This window comes from Haliotis rufescens, unplaced genomic scaffold (genome assembly GCF_023055435.1).
Source record: "Haliotis rufescens isolate VD_foot unplaced genomic scaffold, xgHalRufe1.0.p SCAF_92, whole genome shotgun sequence".
Lineage (NCBI taxonomy): Eukaryota > Metazoa > Mollusca > Gastropoda > Lepetellida > Haliotidae > Haliotis > Haliotis rufescens.
The window spans coordinates 951,170-974,490 of NW_025964386.1; the positions used below are offsets into that span (position 1 = coordinate 951,170).

Consider the following 23,321-nt stretch of genomic DNA (forward strand, 5'->3'; position numbering starts at 1 on the left):
AAAGTTGAAACTGAGATCACGGTCGTATTTCTCAAGTTGGCTTTTGAGCTCTAGAAATCATGACTCCTCTGCCAAATTTCGGAACATGTTCATTCCCTATAAGAGAGATTTCAGCGGTTTGAAGCCAGGGAAAAAACCGTGTTGGTTTTATAAAACCCAATACGCTTTTCAAAATTCTAGTGATTTACTCAGTGTATAAAAAATATATCCGTTGTACTGGGTTAAATACCATGGGCTCATTCGCCACGATAACCTCGTTCCGGAAGTGACGTCAGGGTTCCAAATCCTTTGACTCAGCACAGAATTACGCTCGTGATTGCACGTCTATTTTTAGCGTCGAGCCATTTGATTCGGGCTCCGAAAGAAGTTACAGTGGCAAATGAGTCTAGGGTAGAATTGAGTTATGACACACTGGTTATTGGATATGACAATCGAGGATGGGTCTGTTTTGACAAGTGGTTATAGCTATCCACACGATTCGATTTTGTTTGTTGTTGCTTGACGCCGCACTCAGCACTATTCCAGCTACACGACGGTGGTCATCTTCCCGAGGCAAGGGCGTTATCTGACTAGAAAAGTCCAGTTTCCATCCTTGCCGAACTTGGCTGGAATTTCCAGGCTCGATCGTAGCGCTACCTGTGGATATTACGAGTTATGTCCCTTCTATATCTCTCCTTTTGACCAATCAAGTTCCATCTCTTATATCACTTGAATTTGCTTCAAACAAAATGGCAGCGCCCAGCCAAGTCGAACTGATCAATAATCAAGATCAATATTGTAATAAAACTGGTCTTACGCCCCGAAGAAGTAAAACAATCCACTTGAGTACCTTGATTGAAACATGAAAAAAATTTCAAATTATCTGTCGACGCCCAGTTTGTGGTACACATGCTTTTCAAATCCTGAAGTCGATTGAAATCTGCACGTTGAAATCCATGTCGTTCGTTACGCGATTTTGATTGGACAATGCATAGACTCTTTAGTCGAGCCAAAATATAACTCCAGAATTCCAACCTAGTTCGACAAGTGTGGAAACTAAATTTTATAGTCAGTTACCCCCCTTGCCACAGGAAGATGGATGGTGGCCAATAAGTACTCAAGTCTGGACCGGACAATCTAGTGATAGATATTGTGAGCAACGATCCAAGCCGTCAGAATACGATTACACACAATCAACTAAATCTGGTAGCCGCTTCCGACCAGCTTAGGTTGCTGGGGGCCTATTTGTAACCCAGAATCACCAATGGATGATCACAATTAGGTTTTACGTACCACCAAAGTCATGTAGTTCATATCAACATCATTATAATGCTATTCTTGCTGCCTTCTTCTTGACCGCGAGCTTACATCAATGAGTGAGTGAGTATGATTTTACGCAGCTTTTAGCAATATTCCAGCAATATCACACCAGAAACACCAGAATGGGTTTCACACGATGTACCAATGTCGGGAATCGAACCCGGGTCTTCGACGTGACGAGCGAACGCTTTAACCACTAGGCTACCCGACCGCCCTTACATCAATGAATGAGAGTGATTTTGCCCCTGTAGTAATATTTAATAGTGGGGGACTCATGTGAGAAATCAAACCAAGCCTCTCCTGAAGAAATGTATACCAAATGAGAGTATGTTATTTTACAGCGCAGGTCTGTAAATACTCTTGGCCAGAAAAACCAGTGGTTGATGTCATGATCAACGCCCCATGCCGTCAGACCATGACGATATGCCATCAAGTCTGAAAACCATTGATCTAATTTAGACGCCTTTGGGGACCTAGAATTTTTAATATGCCTGGGTGAGTGAGTGAGTGAGTATGGTTTTACGCTGCTTTTAGCAATATTCCAGCAATATCACAGCGGGGGACACCAGAAATCGGCTTCACACATTGTACCCATGTCGGGAATCGAACCCGGGTCTTCGGCGTGACAAGCAAACGCTTTAACCACTAGGCTACCCAACCGCCCCCTAATATGCCTGGGGGTAGACTAACATCTTGTCTCTGAAATGAACACATCATACAGAAAAACACACTTGTTCAGTTATCTTAATAAAAATATAGTCAAAGGGAGCCCAGTGACTCTCTTCATTTTCAGTAATCTAGACTTGCTCAACATTATAGACTTGTATGGGCTGTATTTGATATATATTTGTATCAGGGTCTGTAAGACAGACTAGCCTGGGGGATAGGGCCTGAATTTTTTCTTTCAGTCACTGATCTAAGACACACAGTTTTTCTCCAAAAAGAGGAGCTTAACATTTTTAGAACACATTTTTTCACATGTTTCAAGACATCCAGAATGAACAGTGACTTTTTTATTTTGTTTTTAAAAACTTGAAACTTTGTGAATTTCAAACAGTCTGTCAAGAACTAACGAATGAGTGATATTGGAGATCACTCTGTTCATTCACAAAGCATCACAGGAATGATAAAACTAGCTGCATCACAGGTATGATAAAACTAGCTGCATCACAGTAACGGTTCCTTTAAGAATAATCAAAGAAGCAAAGTTCAAATCTAGAATGAATTGGTTTAATAGATGATTTCAACACATGTAACATATCAACTACATGGCAGATTAACGAAGTAGAGTATACCAAGAAAGGTGAGAGTGAGTTTGGTTTTACGCTGCTTTTAGCAATATTCCAGCAATATCACGGCGGGGGACACCAGAAATGGGCTTCACACATTGTACCCATGCCGGTAATCGAACCTAGGTCTTGCCTGACGAGCGAACGCTTTAACCACCAGGCTACACGACCGCCCTTATACCCATAACAAGTGTTTCATTTCAAATCCTGATACAGACAGTGTTTTCAGTTATTTAGGCATAAAGGCACATAAGTATAATGCAGATTGGATATTAACATTTGTCACGTGATGTTCATGATTAGATTTTATATCAAGTTACACATTCTCATTATAAAGACATGTTTTAAAAATACAGAAACAGCATGGATCATATCAGAATTTTCAGAGTTTAGCAGATTTGTCATTAACTGACAGTCTTTAAAAATACCTTGCAACATATGGAGACATTAATACCTTAAATGGGAATAGGTTTCACATATAAGTAAGACATGGTATTCATCCTCTACTTCTCCAGATGAACAGTTTGTACAAATAGAGTTCACAATATCGTACAAAGAAATTCTAAGCTATACAATAAGTTCTGATTAAACTTTTTTGTTTAAACAAGTAAAATATCTTTCAGTTTGTAACAATGATTTTACTTTGCTATAAGTGATGTGAGGTGATGTGAGGTGAGGTGAGGTGAGGTGAAATGTGGTTTAAAGTCACGTCCAAGATTATTGCACTCATATAACAACGTTCAGACACGTGTGTGGCTGCTTGTACGTGTTAGGCTGCTTGTACTAGTCCGGACTGAGGCCAATTTATAGTGCTAGCACACTGAAATACCATACCGCAGTTGAACATGAATACCCCACTCAGACACAGTATACTGACTCCGAGCCGACTAGTCAGGGTAACAACAAGTACCATCTTATAACGTCTTTGGGTATGACGCTGGCCGGGGATTGAACCCAGGACCTTCCGCTCCCCGGTCGGATGCTCTACCACTAGACCACAGAGGCGGTCACTATAGGTAAGTGATCAGACTCTGTGCGTTGTGAAATTGACATGTCTAAAACATTTGGAAATAACTCAGTAGATACAATGAAATAATCCACAACACTACAACCTGTATGGGCGCTGGAGGTAAAGCTACCAGTGCTATCCAGTACAGATCTCCCATTTACAATATGTACACAAAATAGCTTACAGAAGTCTGATAAACTTCTACCAAAATTATTAACATTTGCATTAAGTGAATTTTTAGCACAACCAAAATAATCTGCCTTGTAATCTTCATCTGTGGGTAAATATTCAATACCATCATCCAAAATATAATCTAATTGACACCCGGTTCTAGCATTAAAATCACCAGACAGGATCAATGTACATGTTTCTCCATCGTCATACATAATGCAATCAGTTGTTGGTTCCAGTATTCAATGCCGTTTTCTTCACTGTTACTGTAGTTGGGTGGGGGGGAATATAAACAAACGCCAAGAAAATGGTAAAGGGAGACAACCTATCCTTAACTCTGAGGGAGTGAGGGAGTTGGATTTAATGCCGCTTATAACAGTTTTCCAGTTATATCGCGGCGTGTCAGCTTAATGTGGGAGGAAAGCCCGAAGTGATGCAGGTCTCAGACGTTTACCACTTTGGTGAAACCCACGAGCACGGGTATGGTGCTGACAAACCTAGAAACATAATCGGGGCGAACCGGGATTCGAACCCACAATCATAGGTTTCTGGCGTGCCCAAGGGACGCAACTCTGCACAGCGAATCGCGGCGCCTTAGACGACTGGGCCACCCGTGCCCCCTCCTTAACTTAATAAGGTTAGTGTTCCAGTGGCTGTGAACTCTTTCTGAAGATGTGTCAATGTCTTTCTTACACATACTGCTAACCCTCCAGAAAATCTACCTTGACTGGAAAATCGCTTTGGATTACAAACAAAGGTTTCAAAATTACCATTCTGGTTACAGAACAGTTTGTTTAAACACATGGTTTCTATCAAACAGAATATATCTAAAGTTTAACAAAATGAAATAAAGTCAGCTGACTCTCCTATGGACTTAAGTCCATGAATGTTCCATGCACACATTAATAACAGTGCTTACATTATACTGTGTATTATTATTATTATTACTATTATTACTATTAGTAGTAGTAGTAGTAGTATTAGTATATTCACAATAGCCCTGTCATAAGTGTTTGGAGAACTGACACTAGGTGCAGTATTTGACGAACAAATTATATCGTCTATTCCGGTGTTCGGATTCACTGGTAGAGGATTGTCATCTGTAGCGAGGATGCTGCTGACACTGATAGCGTTGTTTACACTGCCACTAGTAGTAAATAAGGCATTGGGGCCTCTGCCACATCTCTCCTTGGACTTATGTTGATGAGACGTACTGCCCCTCGGTTCAGATGTTCCAGGTGATTCAGAACTCCAGTTTCGACGTTTCCCAACCTGCTGTATATCTGCAGCCTCCTCATTCCACGTGTACACAGTGCCGTCAACGATCAGTTTATACGACAGAGTTGGAGGATAATGATTATAACCTTCAATCTCATCAGCGCATAGTTCTGCTTCCAAACATCTTCACTAGGTTACGATGGAGTCTGAAAACCAGATGATGCGTGAGTAAGTGGGAATCACAGTACAGTAAGGTCATTACTTAAAACTTGAACAGATTTCCTGGGGATCAATAACCTTGGGGTTTGTTCGGAAAAAACCATCAACATTAGTTCTATTAAATTTCAATCCTCTTGGGGCGTGGGTGGCCCAGTCATCTGAGGCACCGCATTTTGCTGTACCAAGTTGCTTACTTTTGGCATGGCAGAAACCGATGATCGTGGGTTTGAATCCCGGTTCGCTGCGATTATGTTTCTGGGTTTGTCAGCACCATATCGTGCTTGTGGGTTTCACCGAAGTGGTAAAAGTCTGAGACCAGCATCCTTTCCTCCCACATTAAACTGACACGCTGTGATATAGCTGGAATACTGTTCAAAGAGGCGTTTAACCCAACTCAATCTACTCGGCATATTTTGCTCCCGATATAATAGCAAAGTCAGCGATAATTGGAGTCGTGATACAGCACAATTTTGCTGTGATCCATGCAACAGTAGATCCGATACATCGTCAATATTTTGTATACTGTAAGTCCTTTCATCACCCGTGAATACATACTGCTGTTTTACAGTGCTGTAGCTATTTGTAACAGACGATTCAAGCCACGGCCTTGTTACAGTGACAAGGGAAACCAGCAAGTGCTAAGACCAATGAAAGCTCATATGACATCTCACAAACGGCAATATTTTACGTGCAACATGGGCTACCGCCTTGCTGCCATTTCTTCTCCTGTTAGGCAAAGGAAAGTTCATCAATCACTGTATGTATTCACGGGTGATGGAGGTGAAGCAAAAAGCGAAATGGGGTTTAACATCACGTCCAAGATTACTGCACTTACATAGCAATATGCATGCACGTGTGTGTGTGTGTGTGCGTGTGCGTGTGCGTGCGCGTGCGTGCGTGTGGTGTGTGTGCTTGTGTCTACTTGTACTAGTCTTGACAGATGCCGATTTACAGTGCTAGCTCACTGAGATACCATGCCGCAGTTTAACATGAATACCCAACTCACACACAGTATACTGACTCCGAGCCGACCAGTCCTTGTTTTAGCCCCTTAATGCCGAGCGCCAGACAGGGTAAAAACAAGTACCATCTATTGGCATGTCGCAGGGGAGATTGAACCCCAGACCTTCCGCTCTCCGGGCGGACCCTCTACCACTAGGCCACAGAGGCTGTCCACGGGTGATGGCGGAACGTCGAGTATACCAGTATACAAATCCATGAAGAATTGACATGGACGTGCATCAGATATAGTTTGTATATTTAACACGACCGCCATTTGACAACAACAGTCCGACTAGCCATTTGTTTTGACTGGACAGTCCCTATCTGACCTGACCAAGGACTTCAACCCTTTAACAAAAACCTGCATCCCCATCAGGAAAACATGTCAGTGTGACTTCTTTATCCCTGACATCCACAAAGTGACCACAATGGGGCTCCTCACCTGCCAGTGATGTCCAGTCCGCCCGACTCCACACCATGGATCTCGCCGTCAATGTTCATCTTACTCTCCAGACGTTTTTCACGTTCAGTGGTTCCTTCTCTTCCTATTACTCGAAGTCGGAATGATTTAACCTGTATCATAGTTACAAAATCGTAGCCGTTGAACTGAAATAAAAAAATAATAAAAGTAAAATAACAACAACAATAATAATACCAATACTAATACTACCGTAATACCAATACTAATACTAATACCAATAATTTACGTTCGCAACAACGAACAACAATAAAGGCACAAATACTTATGCTGTTCCTGTCCTCTCAAATTCTTTTGGTGTTGTTGATTGGATGAAACACGAAATTCAGGGTATTGACACCCTCACACGAAGTATCATGTCAGACAATCGATCCCACCACCCTCAATCTCTTATATATACCAATCATAATGGGAGGACGTGGTTTGATTAACGTGTAGGCTCTTCATTTCAGACTTGTATTGTTCACTTCTGCACACATTAATTTGTCTGATGATCTTCTTGTGAAACATTTTAAGACTTATGATAAAAACAAGGCATTCAACAGTTTCCTTTAACGAGCCAAATATGTGGGACATAATCTCAATGTCAGTGTTGATTTTGTTGATGGTTCTGTACTGCTGGACGGTACAGAAATGAGCAAAGTGCCTGATTAAATTCTTTGGAATAGGTCCGTTTTCAGCCTCAGACCTATCCAGGCCAACAAACCTAATCTTGTCCTTTTTGATAAATCCAATGAAATCAATTTTATCATTGAATTTTCTATCCCTTTTGACACTAATGTGATTGATAAGATTCAGAAAAAACATGGCAAATAGACCTCGTTTTCAAAATGTCACGCTTGCATCCCAAGTACCAAGTTGTCCGTTCCCTGTGCCTCAGGTTTGGTACCTCCAAATCTGTTGACTGACTTTGGGAGAGTACCCGGGTTTGTTGCCAGGAATACAGCCCTTCTGACAATCTGGGTAATGCAGAAAGCTGCAGTGTTGGGGAGTCTTCACATTCTCTGAAAAGTTCTCGGTTGGTTTGACTTGGCAACCCTTCCTGGGAGAAGTCCCATTCGCTGTCTGGGCTGCGTGTAGAGGGGGCAAGGGCCCTGAGCTGATGATGAGCCTAACCAGCCTGACTATGCCAAGATCACTCAAACCCTCTTTGCTGCATTTTTAGCTCACCGGGTCCGAAGGACCAAGGTGAGCTTATGCCATACTGTGGCGTCTGTCATCTGTCCGTCCGTTTTCCTTATGTCAACAATTCTTTCAAACAACTTCTTCTTCTGAACCACTAATTTGAAATTAATGAAATTTGACTGGAAGCATCCCTACGTGGTGGGGATTAAAAATTGTACAAATGGTAGCACTGACCCCCCCCCAGGGGACTGAGAGGCGGGGCCTAATGGGGTAATTTGGCGATGTTGCTTTAAGCGACTTCTACTATGGAACTAAGAGATAGATATCAAACATAGTTGGTTGGAAGCATTCTCCGGTGGTGAGGATTCACAATTGTACAAATGGTGGGGCTGACCCCCCAAGGGGCTGAGGGGCGGGGCGAAATAGGGGTCATCAACTTACCAAGTTTTGAATACTTACCCTAGAATGAATGATAGCTCGCGACGAATCCATGGACATTGCCATGTTAGGTCATGTGACTACTTACACACAATACCAACTCCATGCATTACATGCAACTTACCACATATAACACATGTATATATGTAACTGCTTAGTATAGCAAGACAAATACACATATGCTACCAGGACTGCCCTTCTGTTTATGTGTCCGGCACTCCCAAAGGAGTTAGAACCTTAACCATAACATGCAAACCGATATTATCCCCACCCTATAATAAACAGATACACTGTATACATTTGTTTGTTATGAAGAGAATAAAACAATTTTGCCAATAGGATTCGCCCTGGGGTCCAGCCTTGCCTCTGGAAGCTTAAATCCTGGATCATAACATGGAAATGGTTCAGATCTTAACGCTATATTTGTAGTCAGATTTCCCATTCACTCCTTTTAAATGCTGACAGAGTCAAAATTACGAAATATTTGCAGTATTATTTTGTCATGACTGCGTATATATCCAGGTGAGCGATACAGGCCCTATGGGCCTCATGTTTATTTTGATAGTAGTAGTAGTAGTAGTAACAACAACAATAACAGTAATAACAAGAGTTTGCCAGTAACGTGGCTATATCCCCTGCCCCTGTTGCAGAATTTATGACATAATTAAATCTAAACAAACCCTAACCTTTTTTAACCGAGGCGGAACTTGTCATGGAAATTGTAAAAAAAAGAAGAGTTTGGAACCTAAGTCCATCTTGTTGCCATGGAAACGTAAAAAATAAAAATTTCTAAAAGTCAGTTCAGCATGTACTTGACAGACCTGCAAAGTTTTATGAAAATATATTGAACGGTTTCTGAGTTATGCTCCGTAAACGAAATGTGACGGACGGACGTACGGATGGACGGAGCCCGTTTCTATATCCCCCGCCAACTTTGTTGGGCGGGGATAATAATCTTCACACAAACCCTTTTTTAAAGTACTTAATCTTTGATAGGAATATTTACTCACGGCGTCTTTATGCAACTGGGTCATCTTGTAAAGCCAGGAGTAGAATGTCCACCTCCCACACTGCTTATCCATCACCAAAGACATTGCCTCCGCATTGACGTCAAAGACGCACTTGTCCGTATTCTCCTGAGGGACCGGTACAGAAGGACAACATAATACTCCGGTATAACGACCCTCTATTGTCTTCCAAACTGGTTCTACGAAAAAATATAACACAAACTAGACTCAAATTTTCTCAAACACATATTTATTTACACACACACTTATCTCAATGTTCAGGACTTCTGGTTTATATCGGGTGTTGTATCATCCAGCAGTTAATTCTACACTAGTTCCGGACATTTCAGCCTGATGACTGCATAATCGCTCAGACCCCAAAGTGATAAAGTGGATACATTCCATAATGTCCTAAATCTTAGGTTTTCAGACTTGAAACAAAATTGTGTCCTTATTCGCGGATCATGTATTCGCGGACGAGTGAGTGAGTGAGTGAGTGAGTGAGTGAGTGAGTGAGTGAGTGAGTGAGTGAGCGAGCGAGCGAGTTTCAAGGTTTAACGCCGTTTGAATAATATTTACGTTATATCAATGCGTGTCAGGTTGATATGAGAGGCAAGCATGAAGTGATGCAAGTCTCAGACATTTATCACTTTGGTGAAATCCACAAGCACGGATAAGGTGATGACAAACCTTAAAAGAAAATCAGGGCGAACCAGGATTCGTATTCATGATAAGTTTCTGACATGAATAATGGACAGGCTTCTTCTCGGTGAAATAAGCCAAATACGTCTGTGGTATCTTTATGGATGGACAGCCGGTATGAAACGAAATCTCCTGCCTGATTAGGTACATTAAGTGTCTAAATTATTACGCAATGAAATATTTTCAACAGTCTATATATATCGCGACTGCATGTTTTTTTGTTCATTTGTTGTTTAATGCGGCACTCAGCAATACTCAAGCTTTATGACAGCTGTCTATACAGAATTGAGTCTTGACCAGACAATCCAGTGATTGACATCGATCTGCGGAATTGGAATATGATGACATGCATCAACCAAGTCGGTGAGCCTGACCACCCGATCCCGTTAGTCGCCTCTTACGAGAAGCATGCCTTGGTGAGTGAACATCTATTCTAATTCTAATTCACAGGTTGAGACTGCGTGAGACATGAACATATACTACTGCACTTTAGGTAGGGATATATCTTTTATCTTTCCACGATACACAGAAACGATTCTCATGTCAAGTACCGTATGCGACGTAATAAGCGCCCCGCTCTAATAAGCGCCCACGGCGATATTTGCTAATATATTGGCTGGTGAACAATCCCAATTGGCACCTCTTCCAATTGATCTATGTACACAAGATTTATTTTATCGTGTATAATACACACTCGTGTATTATATGCATCCATAATAACGGGCAATTCAATTCTGGAAAAATATGTTCATCGTGTATAATACGCACAGACTTTTCTTTTGTGTCATTCAGGCTGTCAGCATAAACCACGAAATTTACAATCTTTCAACTCTGGGTTTTTTTCACCAAAATTCTAGTTAGAGCCCCCTATTTCTAATTTTAAGAGCGCCCTGGGCGCTTATTACGTCGAATATGGTATATATATAAAAATAATTCATCATATCTAATTATCCATATAAAAAGTTGAGTAGTATATTTTGAAAAATATACTAAAAACATAAGAAAAGAAATAACATTATATGCACATGGCGACATACTTGTTTCTGTGTCGCTATTGTCCACTTCACTTCCGTCTCTGCAAGAGGTAAATCAATTTGACATGATACCATTCAATAAAACAATAAACACTTCCTGTTTATTTTCATCCCTGTGAGAATTTTTATTGTTACACTGTCTAAGAACTAGTCGTGCAGTCACCCGGATTTGGAAATAGAGCATGCAGTAAAAATGTCACAAGCTATGATTGGATAATATTTTTCAAGATTTTATATATTTTTATATGAACATCAAACCAGTACTGACCAATGCTTTCAATAATTGCAACATTATCATCATTACAATAACTAATGTTGAGTATGACTGAAGAAAACTTTAAGTTCCATTTGTTGCAGATCTGTGGTTGATATTTACCATAGGTAATCTGCAATAGTTTATTCCAGCAAAAAGCTTGGGGTGTTAGTCATATTTTGTTACAGATAATGGTATTTCTATATAATAGAATACATAATGGTCCAGTAATGATAACTCACGTGGGTGTGTCGTAGGGCAAGTAGTCTATTTGAACATCGAACTCGCGCCGAGACCTCAGAAATGCTGACAGCATTCCAACTAAAACAGGAAATACACAAATAAACATAATAGAGGATTGCGCCATACTTATCACAGCTTTTTAACAGGAAATGCCTACCGTATTCAACATAATAAGCGCCCTGCTCTAATAAGCGCCCACGGCTATATTTGCTAATATATTGGCTAGTGAACAATCTCAATGAGCACCCCTTCCGATTGATCAATGTACATAAGACTTATTTATTTGTGTATAATACACACTCGTGTGTTATATGCACCCTTAGTTATGGGCAATTAAATTCTGGAAAATATATGTCGTGTATCATATGCACAGGTTTTTAGGCTGTCAGCATAAACCCCAAAATTTACAATATTTCAACTCTGTTTTTTTCTCACCAAAATTATATTCTAATAAGAGCACCCAATTTCTAATTTTGAGAGCGCCCTGGGCGCTTATTATGACGAATACGGTATATCACATAAAACACTGCAGCCTTCTGCATTACATCTATTGTCAGAAGGGCTGTATTCCTGGCAACAAAGCCCTGGTACTCTCCCAATGTCAGTTAACAGACTGGGAGGTACCAACTCAACTTGGTACTTGGGATGCAAGCGGGACATTTTGAAAGCAACGTCCGCCATGTTTTTCGTCAATCTTGTCAATCACATTAGTGTCAAAAGGGACAGAAAATTCAATGATATAAATGATTTCATTGGATTTATCAAAAAGGACAAGATCAGGTTTGTTGGCCTGGATACGTCTGAGGCTGTAAATGGGCCTATTCCAAAGAATTTTGTATTTATCATTTTACATGATGCCCTCTACATATTCTGGGTCGTACCATGGATAGACCTCTGTGTCAAAACCACAAGCATGGTGAAGGCCGTAATAAAAGGATCGAGCCACTCCATCATGTGGTTTAAGATACTGTGTTTGTGCCAAAGCTGGGCATCCACTGACAATGTGTTAATTGTTGCATATTCTACATTTCATATTTACATTTTGATATATATGCAAAATCACACATTGACGGTTATGAGTGGGAAGTGACTGGTCCTGACAGCAAACAGAAAGCCTTCTGTTTCACTTTTCAAGCCAGCCGACTTCATCCAAGCGAAGGACTCGGCAGGGTTGCGAACTCTCTCGATCAAGACACTGCACATAAACTCGATGCAGAGGTTGTTCAGATAGCCTCTCCTTGACAAACTCAGTCTGTGCCGAATTGATACGGCACTTCACTTGGTTGACACTCATTCCTGTACCGTCCAGCAGTGCAGAACCATCAACAAAATCAACATTGACATTAAGATTATGTCCCACGTAATTGCTCATTTAACAAAACTGTGGAATGCCTTGTTTTCATCATGAGTCTTGACATGCTTCACAGGAGGATCATCTGATAAATAAATGGGTGCAAAAGTGCACAAAACAATTCTATTATTATTATTATAAAAAAATACCACTGGTCACTACTTACAGAAGAACCGGAACCGGCCCAACTGTCTCTCTTCCAAGAGAGTGTCGAAGAGGTCACACCAGAAGCCGTGGCCAAATAGCACCCCCGAAAAACTCAGATGACTGCCACAGTGACTGATGCTGGCAATGTTCTTGAAGGTCTTACACCCTGAGACACCAACAAGAACACATTTGTCAGCTGATTTGCACCTGACTCTGGAGGAATAGAGGATCGAGGAGTGACGAAAGTGCTTAGTGTCACATTTCCTTGAGCTTCAAAATAACTACATATTTGTGTAAACTGATTGACCGTATTTTTAATTATGTTACGTCAACGGTTAAAAGACAACTTTTTTCAGGTTTGGCATAGTGGCTTATCTGAAAGCCCCCAAATGGCTTATTATGCACAGATTAAAACATCCATTTTATGTGAGAACTATTTGAGTAGTATAACTGTAAATAAATTCAGAACCACATTGACTCGTTTTTGGCTTAGTTCTCACAATTTAGAAATGGAACGTGGACGACATTATAATATTCCTAGTGAATTTAGAAAATGTTAAGTTTGTAACTTAAACCATATCGAAAATGAATATCACTTTTTGTTAATTTGTCCAGCTTATAGCCTTCTTAGGCAAAGTTACATAAAATCTAAATTTTCCATCTTTCCAAATATTCTGAAGTTTAATACACTACTGTCATCGCAAGACCCTATTATCAATATGAATACAGCAAAGTACTTGTTTTATGCCAATGCTGTAAGAAAACAAATACTCCAACATGTATAATGTGCAGTTATGTTAAAACTGCTTTTGTTAAACATGTTAAAAAGCAAAGAAATGTGTATAATATCTTATACTGTTTGCACCTTAATTGTATTTCATCTGTACAAAAAGGCCTGTGGCCTACAAGTTCTGAAATAAAAAGTAAAGTGAAACTGATTGACTGGCATTTTTAAAAGTAAGTAAGTGATATTACTGATAATGAAGACAAGATATGTTATGGATGACAAGATCTTTATTCTATTGTGATGCGACGATTCGGTATAGATCCTTGCTTGGCAAAAATTGTATAAGGATCTATACCGATGAGTCATAGTGTGCTCTTTGTTCACATTAATGAAACTTCGCATTTATGTCTCCAAAATAACTATCAACAATCTGCACACTTTGGACAGCGGAAATACAAACTTGAATTTATACACAAACACAGTTTATTGAGCAGCAGCTGTAACAAGTATATAACAATGTCATTTAAAGATAGGAATTACACAACAGGCATCAGGTGAGTTGGGGTCAAGAGTTCGACCCACTTGGTCAAACTAGGCATCATTGACCACTCCAATCAGTCAACTGTTGTTGGTTCAATTATTTTATTGCCTTTGAACTTCCTTAACGCCAGTCAACAGAATAAACATATATACTGTGTGTTGTTTTTAGGAAAACACTGTTTATTGTTAGTAAGGAAGTGCTTTACTCAGTGCTAATAAGCGATGCTATTTGCTGTTTGATTGGATTAAGGTAAGGATTTGTATCATATGTACCACTGGGGATGGGGTGGGGGGAGTCGCATTGATTTTGACTCACATTTTTGGCTAGGGGTCAGCTGTCGTTTTAATTTGGAGACGCATTTATTGCAGGATTTACAGCATTTGTGAGTCAGGGAGTGAGTGAGTTGGGTTTAACGCCGCTGTTCACAGTATTCCAGTTATATCGCGGCGTGTCAGCTTAATGTGGGAGGAAAGCCCGAAGTGATGCAAGTCTCAGATGTTTACCACATCGGTGAAACCCAGAAGCACGGGTATGGTGCTGACAAACCTAGAAACATAATCTGGGCGAACTGGGATTCGAACCCACAATCATAGGTTTCTGGCGTGGCCAAGGGACGCAACTCTGCACAGCGAATCGCGGCGCTTTAGACGACTGGGCCACCCGTGCCCCCTACAGTATTTGTGAGTGACTGGAATTATTTTCAACTACACCCAATGAATCTGTTTTACCTTCACATCTATCGTATGTGTTTACAGGATGTAACTAATAATAATGTTTTCATTATCTTTTTCTGAAATCGGGTGATTTGTTTCCGGAAGACTTAAAAAATGTTTCATTCTTGCTTGAAGTAAAACTAAACATAAAATAGACCAATACATGAGTGTTGGAGACAAAGTCAAAGGCCAAACCTATGTTAAAGGTAGTCATCAAGAACCCATTCTGTTTGCTGCTTATCCAAAAACGAGGCTAAAATTATTGTGCCTGTTTTTTGGCGTCGCAAGTTCTAACAGAACACAAGTTTTAACTTATAAGTATCACAGTTGCGTCATTTGCAGCATGGAAATTCCATTATGGCGTACATATATGTTACGTGTCACTTGATGTGTATGTCACCTTGCCCTTGAGTGTTGGTAGATGGTTCTTCTAAAGTTATTATCCAGTGGGGATGGCGCTTTAAAACAACTCATTTAAACTACATTTTTTACTATGTAATAACCTCAAATGTACATGTATGAAAACTCAATGATCAATATTCAATCAATAAACATATTCAATGATTCTTCATATGATTGGAGAAGACAAGCAAAGCTGTGCTTTCACAGAAAATACCCTGTGTTATCAAGAACCAACATACCCGAAATGATGTTGAGGGCCGCAGTTTCTATGTCATCATTTCCATATAGACTTTTCGCAACACCATTTCCTGTACCTGGGAAAAAGAAACAAAATGACTCACTAATTGGTGAATATGTAACCGATGTCTATACTATATGATAAGAAATACTATATGAAAAGAGTAAGGGCATGGGGATTAATTGTCCAATTGGCCCATCGAGTTGATTCTAGGTAAGGGGCGGTGAGGTAGCCTTGTGGTTAAAGTGTTCATTCGTCACGCCGAAGACCCGGGTTCAATTCCCCACATCGGTACAATGTTTGAAGCCCACTTCTTGTGGCCCCTGCATGATATTGCTGAAATATTGCTAAAACTGCATAATACCAATACTCACTCACTGATTCTGGGTTAGAATAGATAGAGAATCTCTCCCTCATGTCTTTTGATATCAAATATATCAACACGAGTTGATAAAAGTAGAAAAATTCCGAGGCTTGCCGAGGATTTTTGCCTCTTCTATCAACGAGTGTTGATATATTTGACATCAAAAGACACGAGGGTGAGATTTTATTTATCATCCAACATCATTCTTCCAACTTTTCAATTTGTAGACAGTAATTAGCAGTGTCTTCAGTGTAAAAAGTACTGCTAACAGCTTCAGTAGCAGAGCCATTAGTGATGCCAGTTTTGGATGATAAAAGATCCTACGAAACTTATGCTTGTCATAAGAGGACATTAAATGGATCAGATGGCCAGACTGGATGATGTGGTTGTCATCGTACTGCCACATGCCACAGTGTAACATACATACACCACTCACACACAGTATACTGTCTCAAAGCGGACCAGTCCTTGTTTTAGCCCCTTAATGCCGAGCGCCAAACAGGGTAACAACAAGTACCATCTTTTAGCGTCTTATGGTGTGACAGGGACAGGGATCGGACCACCAACATTCCGCTGTCCGGGCAGACGCTCTATCAACTAATTGGTCATTTGAAGCCGTCAGGACTCCCTCAAAGCTGTGGTTAATTACCTAAGCCATGGAGTGAGTGAGTGAGTGAGTGAGTGAGTGAGTGAGTGAGTGAGTGAGTGAGTGAGTGAGTGAGTGAGTGAGTGAGTGAGGTTTTACGCCGCTTTTATCAATATTCTAGCAATATCCCGGCGGGGGACACCAGAAATGGGCTTCACACATTGTACCCATGTCGGGAACCGAACCCGGGTCTTCGGCGTGACGAGTGAACACTTTAACCACTAGGCCACCCGACCGCCCCACCATGTAAAGAGCATGTGTTACACTACATACGGTTGTGAAGGGGATTACACTATATCTGACATTTGTCTCATGCATTACGTTTGTGGACACGCCAAATGTGTAAACCATAAAGACTTTTCAACAGCATGAGTCCTAATATGGATCTAAGTCTTACAAATGTCCTCATAGGGATTCTGGGTTAGAATAGGCGCCCAGCAACACGTTTGTCTGTCGTACAAGGCCACTGAAAGGTCAGACTCAATGACTTGGCTTATTGCCTGCCATTGTTGCCGACGGCATGAGACGTTGCTCATAATATCAATCACTGGTTTGTCTCAATTATTTTTAAGGCTTCCATCACATAGCTGGAATATGTTGAGTGCTGCGTGATCGGGATATTCCCTAGCAACGATTAAGATAAATCTTATTGTAGAAACTGCCAAGAAATATGAGTGAGTTTGGTTTAACACCGCATTTAACAGTATTTCAGTTATATCAAGGCATGTCAGTTTCATGTGGGAGGAAAGCCCGAAGTGATGCAGGTCTCTGACGTTTACCACTTAAGTGAAACATAATCAGGGCGAACTGGGTTTCGAACTCATAGGTTTCTGGCATGCCGAATGGATGCAACTCTGCATAGCGAATTCAGGCGCCCAAGATGACTGGGCCACCCATGCCCCGCAGATTAATGAAAGGGTTATATTAATGCGTCCTGTAGTTACATCTGGTTGATTTCATGTAAACATGCCAGATTGTAGCAGTACGAGAAAGAATACTTCATCTGAAGGTTACCTGTGGGAATTATTCCAATTGGAAAAGGTAAGGCTGTCCAGTCCGTATCAGAGGCGCCACCTTGTATCCCAGCGTCTCTCTGTACCCTTGGCAACAGAGTGTGTAGGAGTTTATGGAGCGTGCCATCTCCTCCCAGGACCACCACTCTGTTGAAATAATTATATGATTCAAAGTGGATACAGTTGTTTGTTTAACAAATGTTATGTTTGGGATAACACTTTCTGAGTAAAGTACAGGTTCTATTACTTTTTTGGATTGATTCCTGTCCGGGAGTAAGGCACACAAAGTCAGCGATTTGCCTCACTCTGGCAGTGTGGGTTCGAATCCCGGACGGGAATCAACCCAAAAAAGTATGAGAATCTGTACGTTTGTTACATTTGACCACTTTCTAAATGAAATAGTGTGTTCACAGTTGTTTGTTTGTTTGTTGTTTAACATGGCTATATGGCGGCAATCTGTTAATAATAGAGTCCTGGACCAGACAATCCAGTGATTGATGTCATGGGCATCGATCCACACAATTGGGATACGATGACATGCATCAAGTCAGCTAGCCTGACCACCTGATCCTTTTAGTCACCTCTTACGACAAGCATAGTTGCCTTTTACAGAAGCGAAATACAGTTGAACCTTGTTAATCAGGACAGACAGGTTGAAGCTTGTTAATCAATGTGGACAGGGTGAACCTTGTTAATCAGGACGGACAGGTTGAACCTTGCTAATCAGGACAGACAGGTTGAACCTTGTTAATCAGGACGGACAGGTTGAACCTTGCTAATCAGGACGGACAGGTTGAACCTTGTTAATCAGGATGGACAGGTTGAACCTTGCTAATCAGGACGGACAAGTTGAACCTTGTTAATCAGGACGGACAGGTTGAACCTTGCTAATCAGGACGGACAGGTTGAACCTTGCTAATCAGGACGGACAGGTTGAACCTTGCTAATCAGGACGGACAAGTTGAACCTTATTAATCAGGACGGACAGGTCTGTACACATAAAAATCATTCAGGTGGGGGAGCTTCACCTAGGGTTGAACCTCATTAATCTGTAACTCCACTTACCCGGAGACCCTTGAGAAGTCGTATGTGTCCCCCACTTCTTCTGGGTGTAATGCATTTTGAGACACTGATGAGAAAAAATCATATTTCAGAACTTCATTTCAAAATATTTATCTTGACATTGACATTGATATACTATCATGTGATATCATGTAGGATTATCCAATACAACTTGCAACACCAATCAATACTATCCAGTTCAGAGACCTCCCTATCACATAGACTCCTATTAACTATATTGAGTGAGTACACTCAGGTGGTGTTGAAAGGCAACATTCGACCCAATCTGGCTCGGAAAAACTCATTCGTCTGTATTTCGGTAATATAACACTACTAGTTTTGGGTTCATGTCAATTGGTTCAATGTGATGTGGCGACTCACTTCCACTACCACCATGGCCCGCTTCTGTGGTCAGTCAGATGCAGTGTCTGCCTGAGGGAAGAAGTTTGATGGTTCGATCTCTGTTTGTGTTAAGCCAAAGATGTGAAAAGATGGTACTTGGTACCCTGCGCTCAGCATCAAGGGAATAAAACAAGGACTGGTCGGCTCGGAGACAGTATATCACAGTCCCATTCTCCATACATTGTTACATAATCTCTGTGTGTCTCACTCTCTCTCCCCTCTCTCTCTCTCTAACCCCTCCCTCCCTCTCACTCACCTGTCTCTCACTTACCCCTCCTTCTATCTCACTCACCTCTCTCTCCCCCCCACTCTCTCTCTCTCACCTCTCTCTCTCTCACTTACCCCTCCCTCTATCTCACTCACCTCTCTCTCCCCCCCACTCTCTCTCTCACTTCCCCCACACACTCTCTCTCTCACTTCCCCCCCCCACTCTCTCTCTCTCACCTCTCTCTCTCTCACTTCCCCCACACACTCTCTCTCTCTCACTTCCCCCCACTCTCTCTCTCTCACTTACCCCTCCTTCTATCTCACTCACCTCTCTCTCCCCCCCACTCTCTCTCTCTCACCTCTCTCACTCTCACTTACCCCTCCCTCTATCTCACTCACCTCTCTCTCCCCCCCACTCTCTCTCTCTCACCTCTCTCACTTCCCCCACACACTCTCTCTCTCACTTCCCCCCACTCTCTCTCTCTCACTTACCCCTCCTTCTATCTCACTCACCTCTCTCTCCCCCCCACTCTCTCTCTCTCACCTCTCTCTCTCTCACTTCCCCCCACTCTCTCTCTCTCTCTCTCTCTCTCTCTCTCACACACACACACCTACATACACTATTGTGTACCTATGACTTCTGTGTTGATCTGGGCCAATTTGAACAAAGGGGCCACAACTCTGTTGTACTTGACTTCCCCTTGCCCTCTTCCCCCGACAGGATTAATGAACACCAACAGTCGGGAGGGACGATCTGCAACAAGGGAGACATTGGTTTAACGTCGCTTTGGATAGTATTTCAGTAATATCACAGCATGTCAATTTGATGTGGAGAAAAACCCAAAGTGGTGCTGGTCTTAGTCGTTAACCTTTTTGGTGGAACCCACAAGCACAGGTTTCTGGCACTCCAAAGGGACAGCAAAGTAAGATAACTGGTGCCTTAACATTCATATTAACAAGATACTAGAAATAACTGGACAGTAGAAGATGAATCGGCTGATATCCCTTCCATAACAACAGTGAGTGAGTGAGTTTGGTTTAACACCGCTTTTAACAGTATTCCAGTTATATCACGGCATGAAATGTTGCTCATAATATCAGTCACTGGTTTGTCTCGAATATTTTCAGGCTTCCGTCACATAGCTGGAATATGTTGAGTGCTGCGTGATCGGGATATTCCCTAGCAACAATGAAGATAAATCTTTCAACAGTATTTCAGTTATATCACAGCGTGTCAGCTTAATGTGGGAGGAAAGCCTGAAGTGATGCAGGTCTCAGACGTTTACCACTTCGGTGAAACCCCTAAGCACGGGTATGGTGCTGACAAACCTAGAAACACAATCGGGGCGAACCAGGATTTGAACCCACAATCATAGGTTTCTGACGTACCCAAGGACCGCAACTCTGCACAGCGAATCGCTGCGCCTTTCGATGACTGGACCATCTGTACCCCCTCGTAACAGTAAAAAATAGAGCCAACAGCCATCAACACTGGAGTGAGGTATCACCTACCTTTCTTGCATTTCTCAAGAACAGCACTTAAAATGTCTTCGAAATTACTCTCGCTGCTATCAAATGTCCTGTATTTGTGTCTCCAGACACGGGTTTCTTGTCTGTCGATATAATGCAAGGTGAAACATTTGTCATTGTCAACATCACCGGTTATCTCTGTTGGTCTCCATGACGACACACGTCCTCGATGACAGGTGATGATGTCAGGCCAGGAGAGGGTAACTGTGAGAAGAGACAAATAGTGCATTGACCTCTGTAATGCAGACACGAACAGTGCATTGACCTCCGTAATGTCGACATGAACAGTGCATTGACCTCCGTAATGTCAACATGAGCAGTGCATTGACCTTCGTAATGTTGACATGTACAGTGCATTGACCTCTGTAATGTCGACACGAACAGTGCATTGACCTCCGTAATGTCGACATGAACAGTGCATTGACCTCCGTAATGTCAACATGAACAGTGCATTGACCTCCGTAATGTCAACATGAACAGTGCACTGACCATGCTGACCTCCGTAATGTTGACATGTACAGTGCATTGACCTCTGTAATGTCGACACGAACAGTGCATTGACCTCCGTAATGTCAACATGAACAGTGCATTGACCTCCGTAATGTTGACATGTACAGTGCATTGACCTCTGTAATGTCGACACGAAAAGTGCATTGACCTCCGTAATGTTGACATGAACAGTGCATAGACCTCCGTAATGTCAACATGAACAGTGCATTGACCTCCGTAATGTTGACATGTACAGTGCATTGACCTCTGTAATGTCGACACGAAAAGTGCATTGACCTCAGTAATGTTGACATGAACAGTGCATAGACCTCTATTATTTCAACATGTAATGTGCAGTAGGATTGATATACAAATGTAACATGCTATTAGTCTGACATACAAATGTAACACGTTGTTGGATTGACATACAAATGTAACATGCTGCAGGTTTAATATACACTTGTAACACGCAGCTGAATTATTATGAACAGGCTATGTGCTGTTTGGAGTGGTATAAAAATGTAACTTATTGTTGGATTGATATGAACAGGCTATGTGCTGTTTGGAGTGGTATAAAAATGTAACTTATTGTTGGATTGATATGAACAGGCTATGTGCTGTTTGGAGTGGTATAAAAATGTATCTTATTGTTGGATTGATATGGACATGTATGTTACTGTTGGATTGATATAAATATGCTACATTCTTAAGATATAAGTTAACATATATCATGCTGTTACATACATATGATATACATACCGTGCTGTTTGAATAATATGAATTAACCTATATGCTGATTGATTGATATGAACATGTAACTTGGTGTTGGGTTGATAACAAATGTAACTTGCAGTCTTCCAGTTATATTACAGTGTGTGGGGTGTTGTTTACAAGAGATGGGGGGGGGGAATGTTGTTGGTTTGATATACACATATGAGCTAGGGTGTTTCATCAACTTATGTGTCCAATGTCTTTTGGTAAATTATCACAGCAATATATGTCAGAATGTTAAATATAATAAATTCTGCTGCACATTGTACCTACCTGTTTGCAATTACTTAAAATTGATGTCGCTTTTAGTGATCCAATTCTGTTAGAAATATTCTTATTATTCCATCTGGGTACCTCTAGATAACTAGTTTCACAGTTGGTGCGCGCAGTTAGCTGTGCGCTCATCCATATACTAGCTGATACTTGTATTGTGTCAGGACAAGGTCCCAGGAAAAGGTTTCATGGTCAAAGGGAGACTACTCCTCTATGACCATTAATGCGGAAGTGATCGTTTACAGAATACATTCGCACCGATTTGTCGTGATTTTTTGTCGTATCCACGACATACAAGTCTCATCGACGAAAAGAACCCTTTATTAAATGCTTAACGACTCTGATTTACTCCATTTTTCTCGTGAAGAAGTCACAAACAAAGAAGCCATATTATCTCACGAGAATCAATCTCTTCCGCAGTACCCACCCTCTCTTGAATCCACCAAGTTCCTCCACGAAATGCCTTCCACCGTCAGACTCAAACTCACATGGACGTTGTCGGTTACAAAATCGCCCCCAGCAGAGACCATGAAATCTATTTTATGGTCTCTGTCCCCAGTAAGCTGCATCTTCTGGGTGGGAGTCGGACCTTCCTCCCCCGGGAACGCTGACTTGCCTCCCTCCATTGCTGACAGTAATTTGTAGTTTTACGTCCGTCGCTAGACTAACACCTAGTCTCTGAAATGAACATATTTTACAGAAAAAAACAGTTTATACAAACTATACTTATAAAATATTTGAAAAAGGAGCACAGAGACATTCTTCATTTTAGATGCTGCTGCAGTAATCTAGACTTGCCAAATATTATAGACTTGCATGGGCGTTATTGGATGATGTCCTTCGGCGGAAGGCAGTGTCTCATGATGAGTTCAAAGGAAACGTCGTGACCATATGACTTCTCTGCCTAAATATACATTGCACGACTACTCGCCTACATTTCCTGATCACAAGAGGCACC

At 41.4% G+C, this 23,321-nt stretch overlaps 1 protein-coding gene across 1 annotated transcript; it reads right to left on the reverse strand.

Annotated features, from left to right (window-relative positions):
* Positions 1-4,267: 4,267 nt before the first annotated feature.
* LOC124135615 (ceramide kinase-like) lies at positions 4,268-23,321 on the reverse strand. The gene is made up of 13 exons (XM_048391591.1): positions 23,162-23,321; positions 22,791-23,041; positions 20,813-21,034; positions 19,932-20,054; positions 18,695-18,758; positions 17,631-17,776; positions 15,608-15,682; positions 13,005-13,151; positions 11,487-11,565; positions 10,995-11,032; positions 9,259-9,455; positions 6,650-6,813; positions 4,268-5,192 (listed from the first exon to the last, which is right to left on the reverse strand). The coding sequence occupies exons 2-13, from the start codon at positions 22,987-22,989 to the stop codon at positions 5,144-5,146; spliced, it is 1,503 nt and encodes a 500-aa protein (XP_048247548.1). The 5' UTR covers positions 22,990-23,041; positions 23,162-23,321; the 3' UTR covers positions 4,268-5,143.